The 10054-nt window shown below is 36.2% G+C and overlaps 2 protein-coding genes across 2 annotated transcripts in view; one reads left to right on the forward strand and one right to left on the reverse strand.

The window, feature by feature from the left end:
- LOC113236615 (antitrypsin-like) overlaps positions 1-1792 on the reverse strand; it is a 32041-nt gene extending 30249 nt beyond the window's left edge. The window contains exon 1 of the mRNA XM_026472767.1: positions 1568-1792. The gene's annotated coding sequence lies outside the window, so the exon portion shown is untranslated. The remainder of the gene's footprint in view (positions 1-1567) is intronic.
- Positions 1793-6624: 4832 nt separating this feature from the next.
- On the forward strand, positions 6625-9281 carry LOC113236689 (protein anon-73B1). Its single transcript, XM_026472849.1, has 2 exons — positions 6625-6804; positions 8016-9281. Exons 1-2 carry the CDS (start codon positions 6658-6660, stop codon positions 8115-8117), a joined length of 249 nt encoding a protein of 82 aa, XP_026328634.1. The 5' UTR covers positions 6625-6657; the 3' UTR covers positions 8118-9281.
- Positions 9282-10054: the final 773 nt, after the last annotated feature.

Consider the following 10054-nt stretch of genomic DNA (forward strand, 5'->3'; position numbering starts at 1 on the left):
TAGGACACATCTTGATTCGAATTTGTACTGGCCAGTAAGAAAAATACGAAAATAAAAAAGAGTTAAGACATGATTAGTGTTTCCTTGATAGGAATAAGTTCCTAAAGGTCCTAGCAGTGTTATATTTAGTTAACAGGTGGTACGGAGAAACCATCTTCCCTGTTGAAATTAGGATGTTTTTTAATTTCAATGGCCTCTCGCAGCATCCTGGGTAGATAACAGACTTCTTTTGCAAGGACCTGGGGTTTGTCAAACTTCATTAAATGTGTAGGTTTATCCATGACATGCTCGCAAAACGTCGGTTTGTTTGAAAAAACAAATATACGCGATTTAAATCCGGAAAAATAGTTTCATTTCCTATGTGTAACAATCGCGAAAACCTAAGAACTCGATAACATTCTTGACTTTTCAGGATATCTAGTAAAGAAAGCGGGATGTTTTCACGGGTTTTGTACAGTTCAAGAAGGTTATTGATGAGGATTCTTCTAGCGACAGAAAAATGTGGGCAATCAAAAAATATATGATGCAAGGATTGGTTGGAGTAGTTACAGGAGTGCACGACGGGGAAGAAATCATTTGCATTCTATGCAGGTGTTCATTGGAACATGCATGACCAAGACGTAATCTGCAAATAGTTGTATAGAACTTTCTATGAATATATCTTCTTTTCTCAAACCCCGGCTGTACCTTTGCCACCAAGTGCCTTTTCTCAACAAAGTCTCCTGCCAGTGTTGCATCCATTTTTTAAGTAACTCGTCATTCATCAAGCTAACACAGTCAGAATCCGGTATTTTTATGCTTCTTTCATGGACAGCATCGGAGGTGGCGTTTGATATATATATACTTCGCATTAGCGACGCTGATACATTAGTATGAGCTTCTTCATTTTCAAGCACACTAATATGAGAAGGAGTCCAAAATAACAATATTTCTTTTCCTTTTTTGGTTATTTCAAGAGAATTCTTTTTATTTTGGCTATCGTAGAATATATTTAAAGATATACTGACCCACGAAAAAGTTTGCTGTGAACTGTACTCCAAAAAGTATATAGCTGTGCCTTAAAGGATGAAAAAAAAAAGAAAGCTGTGCCTACTTCATGGATTAGAGGATGGAAAAATTTGGATGGAATAATATAGAGCACAATACATAATATAGAGCGCTTAAAGTTAGGCAGTCGGAATTGCCCTGATTCAATAGTCTAGTCTAGAAACGCATGCAAGTAATTCATCCGATACTGTTTATGTCATATAACATATATTAACATTTACCAAAGTGGTCCTTAGTTTGAAGAGTCTGAAAATAGTAACCTCGGAAGCAGTAGGGGGACGTTGATGCTGTCTGAATTATCTATAAAACCCTGAATTATCTACATTAAACTACACTACAAATGTATTTTATTTTTCCTTGTGATTTTTTTGTGTTAAGTTAATATAAAAAATATGTAGGTAATGAAACTATTTTTCAACAAAAAATTTGACTATGGTAGTCAACTGTGACCATGGCACCCTGTAAAGGGTCCGAAACGTTGGTTTGTTTGAAAAAACAAATATACGCGATTTGAAAATACCTGAGAACTCAATATAAAAAATATGTGTTTTCGATTATTCTTTGTGGTGGTGGTGGGCGTTGAAAATTTTTGTATTCCAGCAAAGTCAAAACTCCGTTATAATTTAGGGGTTGCACTTTTATTGTTCACTGCCAATTAGTATACGATACAAAACAATTATACGAATTACACAGGTTTACTAGGAATTACTTATGGCGAGGAATATTGCTAGAATCGACCGGACCGGGCGCGCGACAGACCATGACTGACTGCGCACACGCGGAAGCCTAAAAACGTAGCGGCAGCATGGCAAGTGTCCCTACAATATTCCTCCCATACAACCTTTTTTGAAAAAAAACATACCAAAAATACGTCTACAAAGAATGCAATTACAAAAAATATAATTACAAAAAAACAATTACAAGACGCGCAAGTCAGCATACGGGCGCGTTCCCATTATGTCGTGACGAGAGATAGTCGTGCAGTTTAAAATGTCGTGGCTTGTATATACAAATGAAGTTGTTCACATATAGAACAACACGATTAACTGTTGTGTTGTTTTTGACGTTACGACGACATACTGTCGTGGCAATGAGAAGAGCTAGAACGACAAACAATACGTCACGTTATAATATGACGACAGACAATTGCAGCTTCAAACGATTCTGTCGTGCAAACGACAAGGCGGATGCCGTGAACCGATAAATTATCGTCACGATCCAGTGGGAACAGCTAGACGCGACAGTCGTTCAACGATAAAATAAACGTCCACTACACAGTCATCACGACAGATGGTCGTTATATGGTAACAGGCTGAAAGGGTTGGAACCCTAACAAGCCGTGACCAGGTTCACGGCAGTAAAATAGAAAATTTCAGGTCCACAAATTTATTTGAAGTCGGTTAAGGAGAAGAAAAGGTAACAAAAGAAGACTGTAACAATAAAAGGAATATAGGTACATTATCACAAAACACCCCCTAACTTGATGAATTTTAACATATTAAGTAGACACTTACCCCAAAAGGGCCGAGATATACTGAATTACAGATACGTATTCATAGGTACATGATAATGGCTGTAGTGGTTATAAACTTATTAAAATTGGCACACGATTTAAATTAGTAATGATTATAAATTTAGTAAAGGAATCAAAATTAGACGCGATTGAATTATAACAGCTCCGTATGCTGCCACGATCCAGCAGGGAGTGACGGTAGAACGAAACAAAATCAGAATGCGTGGCAAAAGAACTATGGAACAATTCAAAATTTAAATTTAAATCGAGTGGCCAGGAACCGGAGAAAAGCGATGAAAGGTGGGATGACGCATGTAAGCAGGTCACACCGTCACAACGCTAGACGCGAGGGATTCGCTCTGGACCTTTTGGAGGGAAAAGTGTCGTTTTTATTTTGACTTTCAATTATTTTGTGAAATCTAGTTTAAAGTGGAACAGGATAGTGCTATTGTGCCTTAATCGAAGATTAAAACGCGAAATTATTCGAATCTCGAACTAAAATACCCGTATCGGCCCGTTCTAAGGAATCCCGAGTCAATCCAAACACGCCGCCTCAAATTGCCTATCCTCTTTGTGGCGGCCATATTTACAGAAAAACTTATTTTTATGTTTCCGGCTGAAGGACTTTGTTTCCATGGCCAGAAATAAATTAATAAAAAAAAAGCTAGACGCGACCGTCGTCCAAGGATAAATAAAACGCTATGATCTAATGGGAACGCGTCCTTCCGTGCCAGTCAAGCAAGTTGCAAAACATACCCGTAACGACTTACAATTTTGTAAACAACTAGTGCTTAGCACTTTTGATAACATTAAACATGAATATTCATTAACATCACTTTAACTGACTACGCAGGCCTGGTTATGAAGAGTACAATTTACATTAAGTTACTTTAATTTTTGTTGTTGTTGGTAGGTACACTTATGCACTTAACAAAACTTAATGAGTTCTTAGGTTTTCGCGATTGTTATACGTAGGGAATGAAACTATTTTTCCAGATTTAAATCGCGTACATTTGTGTTTTCAAACAAACCAATGTTCCGAACCCTTTACAGGTCTATGGTCACGGTTGACTGAGGTGGTACAGTCATCAACCAGTTATGTCTAATATTAACGCATTCCACTCTATTTTTCCACTTCAGTTACAAGTTATTAATTAAATACCTTATTTTTTATTTTACAAAGAAACTTTTCAATTTACGCTACATTACGTTTTACAAATTAATTTATTGAATGAATTTTTGTCAAGTAAAACTTAACATTATTTAATAATAGAAATTAGAATAAATTAAAATATATTAATTAGTACTGCAGTCTTATGTTTGGGAGTTTTCGTCAGAAGATATACTGGATCCCAAACTGGTGGTACGGAGGTGGTACCAACCTACAAACTGGCTCAACACATGGCAAAGGTACTATCACCATTGAGAGGGAACACTTGTGAAGGATTCATACTATTTTACCAGTGGACTCAAATATCTACGGTTAACTGATGATGACACCATGGTCAGTTTTGATGTTCAGTAGATGTTCACCAACCCATCAGTAAAAGACTGAATTGAAATTGTACGTAGAAAGCCAAGGGAACATAATTATGTCCAGTAGAACACTGTCTAACATCAGGCTATCTATTATGGAATAATGAATTCTACCTACAAATCGACAGTATTGGGATGGCCCCTCCGGTATCTCCCGTTGTTGCCGATATTTACATGGAAGACTTCGAGGAGTGAGTTTTGCCCATGGCCCCACTAAGCCAAAGATTTTCAAACTGTACGTTGATGATACTTTCACAATATTACCTAAAGATAGCGTACCTTCTTTCTTGGACCATCTTAATTTTTTTGTACTAAGATCCAATTTACTATGGAACAAGAGAATTGTGGTTCTTTAGCTTTCTTGGATGATTTAATTAAAAGAAATTCTAATAACACCTTAGGCAATACTGTATTTCGAAAGGAAACTCATACAGATAGGTACCTCAATGGTAATTCCCATCACCATCCTAGCCAGTTAGCTACCGTGGGCAAATCTTTGTTTCAGAGAGCACATGGTGTTTGCGATAGTAATCATCTGGCAGGGGAACTTCAGCATATAAAGTAAGTCCTGCATGCGAATAAGTTGAAGATTCCACGTCAATGCCGCAAGCTCCGTGTGAAACCACCAAGAGTCGAGCGAAGACCTGCCATTTTACCTTACATGAGAGGTCTTACAGACAAGATCAGAAGAGTCCTCAGGGGAGCATCTATCAAGACCTATTTCAAGCTCCTGAGGAAGATTTCTCAGTTACTGAGACCCATGAAATGTAACATCTCTTACAGGGTGCAGGAGTTTACAAGCTTGACTGTGAGTGCGGTCTCTCTTATATTGGCCAAAGGAAGCAAAGTATTTGTATCCGCGTCAAAGGAATCTTTCGTATTCAGTGAAATTTACTACAGAACTTCTGCTTACGATTTTAAAACCTAGATACAAGATACATTTTGCAACTTCATGTACAACTTGGCGCTTTTGATGCATTTTACTCTACTGATCTAGATATTATCCTAAATCGCCTAATAGAAGAATTAAGTACAGTCGGTAACAAAATTGGTTCAGCATTTTTGAATAAGTGTCGTAGTAGGGGGAGCGGGGCAAATTCGTATATAATATATCATAAATTAATATGAATATAATGAATATTTTCTCTGCCTAATTAATGATATAACTAATAAACATTACTAATTTAATCTTTTTTACGTGAATAATTGAAAAGTTTTGATTTAAACGAAAAAAGGAATTGTCCAATTCTGCCCCACACATGGGGTATTTTGGTAAACCGCTTGGGGCACTTTGATGTGTGAATCTAAGTATGCCATTCCTAGTTACCAGCACTACATAGGTAATCAACTGTTCATAAAGTAATGACGGTATATATGCCTCAGCACTTGCCAGACTAGGCTTCTCTCTAGGGTTGGCGCGGGAGCCCTGGCGTAAGCTAGGGCGGCCGGGCGGCGTCGTGATGAATGTTCACTGATCCCACGGCGCCGACTCAACCGGCGAGAGGGAAACCCGGAGGGGTTTTAGTGGGGTAGGCCCTCCAGTCTGGAGGGAGAGTCCCCACATAACCCGTGAGTCTCCCTGGGCTCAAGGGTATCCATAAAGATTTCCCCCCGTAAAAAAAAAAGGCTTCTCTCTAGGGCACCATTTGAAAAGTGCTCTTTGTAATGTAGTCTTGGAAGTTACAGGAGGAAGAGCTGGCTATAGAGCAAAATGTCACTGGTTCACTCCTTTCTACAAATACTACAATGCAATCTGATATGAATGTGTACTTTGAAGTGTGCAGTTGTTTCTAATTTTTAAAAGCAGATTTAAATCTTCCAATGCGGTACTGTAAATTAAAAACGTAATGCATATTTATTTTCGTATTTAATTGCTGCTAGTCGTAAACACAGAGCGCTCGCAGCAACTTCAGACATTGCCGACATAATTTCGTTAAGGACTTCATTTTATGCCGTTATAATAATTATCCTCTATTTATGAACTAAATGAAGTTCGGCCCTGTCGCTTTTTCCTCCAAAGGAAAAAATGCTATGTACACACGAAGAGGCTGTATGGAAAAACCTTTGCTAAGGAAATACAAAATAAATCTGGACAGAATACGTCAAGCCGCTTTTATATCTCTTAATTCCTTAGACTATGGAAATTTCCATTCTCCAAGCATAATTCATTACATTCCATGATATTATATAAGTTTCCCGTTTTAAAAACAAGTCGTCAAAACACTCTGTATGTGGCTAAAATGCTTACCGCGAAAAGCCAAGAGAAATAAGAAAAAAAAGACGAGGCAGTATGGTCTTTGGCCCTAGCCTGTCCTTTTTGGACGAATAGAACAAAAAAAAAACAACGTCAACGTCACTTTCATTGTCTACGGTCAACTATTTTCACAAACAAAGCGTTTGTGCAATTTTATGTTGATAATTATTAATGAAAAAGTTTAAATATCTTGGCTAACGTTGACTATTCTATAAGTCATAGATATAAACATCAGAAATATATTAATTATATACATCATATATTTGTTTGCCGCTTGTTGTTCGAAGTATTGATCGAGTTGGTGAAGATGATTCCGAACGAGATTTTCGCTGAAGATCTGATGAGTACTGTCATCAGGTATGGTCTTTATATCGGAGCGGCTTTCCAGCTGGTGTGCCTGCTCGCCTGCGTGACCCTCACCGACGAGCAGAGCGAACCACATCCCTATGAAAAGGTTAGCTGCATAAATAGTGTTTTTTTTTCATAGTTTTAAGGCTTAAAAACTATCTTGCGTTACTTTAATGACAGTTTGCCCTAAAAAGTTATGAACTTTTTCAATAGGAAACGTTTTTTATACAGTAAAGATGGCTACATTTACACCCAATATTTTGTGAGTATTTACTCACGAAAAATTTAGTTCGTTCTGTATGAAATTTGCGGTTTTATTACAACATACAAATTGTAGACAACTCTAAATGAATGCAATGTATTGCTAAATTAATTTATTTATTTACTGTATACAAGACATATATGAAAATGTCTTTATTATCTTTCACAAAAGAAACTTATACCATACCTATGATCCTCATATGTTATTAAATATAGTTTAATTTGTGAAAGTCTGGGGTCCATACTAGGATTAACCTGTGTTATAAAGCACCAGGCTCTCTCCCTTCCACCTCTATGCAGTAAGAAAGATATATATAAGATGAAAGGCTATGTCTACTTAAATAATTTAAAAACAAAGCAAAAAATTAAAATTAACTAAAAAAAAGCCTTTATTCACTGATTACTTCTTAATTAATTCTAAGTTTAATGTAATGCTTACTTGTAACAGTAATAATTCTTAATTCTAACATCAGCGTCGGTTCTGGTTCTAATCAGGTTTTCCTCTGACATAGGCATCCTCCATATTTCTCCATAAGCAAGGGCCTTGTGCTGACCCGCACCATTCTCTGGTCAGATGAAAATTAACTGTTGTTAAATTCGCTTTAATTATATTAGAACAAAATTCTTGGTACAACATATGTACGTGTTTTTAAATATTATATTTATGTGGTGCATATATAACTAAGAACATAATCTAAGTACAGAGTACTCAAAAAATCAACCTCTAAAGTTATTTATCTCCTAGTTTGGCACCTTTAGAGGTGGAATATTTTCTTCAAATTCAAATGGGACCACTTCTGAGGTACCCTCTTTCCAACAAAAAAATGAATCATCAAAATTGATTCACAATGCCAGAGTTATCGAGTAACATACATACAAAAAAAACATACAATCAAATTGAGAACCTTCTACTTTTTTGTAGTCAAAAAAATATACAAAAGTACAGCTTGTTTCTTAAGGTTGTTGACTATATGGATAATTTTGTTTTATGGTATCAAGTGACGGAACAAACTTATTTATTATGCTAAACTTCGAAACTTACGTTTACTTCTCCAGAGTTACACGGACAGTGATGAGTGCAGCTCGGAGCAGTCATCACCAGGTCACCGCGCCACTATGTCAAGAGCGCGGAGACATGACAAGAAGAAACGTCGCTAGCTCAGATCAAAATGATGAAGATGAACTCATGTTATGTGAAGTGTATTTTGTGACTTTGACACTCATCGGGCTTTATTTTTGTTTTGATGACAACTTATATTCCAGTGTTGGGGAACAATCTCTCCTAGAAGTAATCTTTGAAGTTGTTTTCACCCTTATATCCACGATTCAACGCCGTAGCTACCTTATGCATGGAATATAAGGTACGCCAGAGACACCATAATTACTTGCCTATATTCTAAGACAAACAATGTAGTATACCAGTTTAACCCAGGATATGTTGTAGTATTGAAGACAATGGAAGGCTCAATACCTTTTCTGAAATAGAATATATGGACTAGGTTTGTATTATAGGATTTTACGTTTAACTATCAAGTTGGTTTTCAATATAACATGTAAACCCAGGTTAGGAATATGTTTGTACACATCTGTAGAGTTACGCTTCCACATTTATATGGTGTATGGGTCAGGAGATAAATTGTAGCTGACTTGTTATTGGAAAGCTATAATGTGGATCTTTACAAAGCGAAACTTAATAAGCATTATTATAGGTGTGCATGCTCCATATCGGCGACCTCATTGTTCAGGAGATGTGGAGGTATTTAAACTCTGCAGCCACATGTACAAGACTCAGATCTGGCAGTGGTAAATATGAGTGGATGATAATGATCTCTCACACAACTGATATTTGAAGTAAAAATAGTTTACACTTTTATTTAAAGTATTTTTAAAAAGATTGTGTTGAAAACTTTAGTTCGTAACGAATGCCACGATTTTCAAGGGAAAATATTCTATTTGTAATTTTTGAAGACCTTGTCTAGACGCTATTTGCAGGGTAAAAATATCTTTTTAATTTATAAGGTCCAACTTTGATCTCTGATTTTTTTTTACTGACAACTGAGCAGTTGCATAGAGCAGTCTGTATCTCAGGTGTAAATCCATTTACATGTACAGAGTCAAGAGCACGTCAAGCTAGACACTTAAGAGTCAATTCTATGCCCCGTACCATAAGGTGGTTCAAAGTCAAGCTTGATCATGCCCTTACTGTACATAATGATATTTGTCCAAGCTTCGGAGTTATAGCAGTTTTACGGTAACAAGAGGCTATCATTCAGTAGCTTGATACAAGAATTGTTATGGCACTTGTACAGTCAAGAGCACATCAAGCTTGACACTTTATACTTTGGACCGTTCTTGTCGTAAGCGGCATAGAGTTGGATTTAAGTCTTAACTGTCAAGCTTGACGTGCTCTTGACCCTGCACCACAGAATTATTATGGCGAAACTTTGTGGTATACATCACTACAAAATCAACTTTATACTTATCTAAACACTAACTTTGGATTGATTCATTTAGTACGGTTTCAAAGCTTTGATACTCCCAAGAATCCAATAATTCAAATGTGGCATGTCATTGGGTAACTATAATCGAATGCAAACCTTATATTTAAAAACTTAAGGTAAACTTTTAATTGTAGTAGCAATCCGATGTGCGTGAAAGCTAGTGTCCAATATACATTACATTGAGATAGGTTAACAAAATAATCGTTAACTTCTATAAAAGTAGAATAGCTGCGAATTTTCGAATTTAGGAAGTAGTCGTGTACTCAACTTGTATAACTATGAATACTCAAATTGTATAATTACTGTAAGTACTCAGTATGTATAATTACTCAACAGTTATTATATATGTTGAGTTTTGACCGTAATTATAAAGTTTTTGAAAAAAAAACCAATATAATATGGATCAAAATGTATGTAATGAACAATGTAATCGTTCTTGTTGTTACTTTACTAAAGGGTGTTTATTACATGCATATGTGTAGGTATCTGTTTCTATAACTCATATAATATATAATACACACACACCATTATACAGGAAGACGTTTTAAAAACCATTCAAATTTTAATGTTATATGGAAAAATAAAATTCGTGTT

The sequence above is a fragment of the Hyposmocoma kahamanoa genome, unplaced genomic scaffold, assembly GCF_003589595.1.
Source record: "Hyposmocoma kahamanoa isolate Upper Pololo Valley unplaced genomic scaffold, ASM358959v1 92, whole genome shotgun sequence".
Classification (NCBI taxonomy): domain Eukaryota; kingdom Metazoa; phylum Arthropoda; class Insecta; order Lepidoptera; family Cosmopterigidae; genus Hyposmocoma; species Hyposmocoma kahamanoa.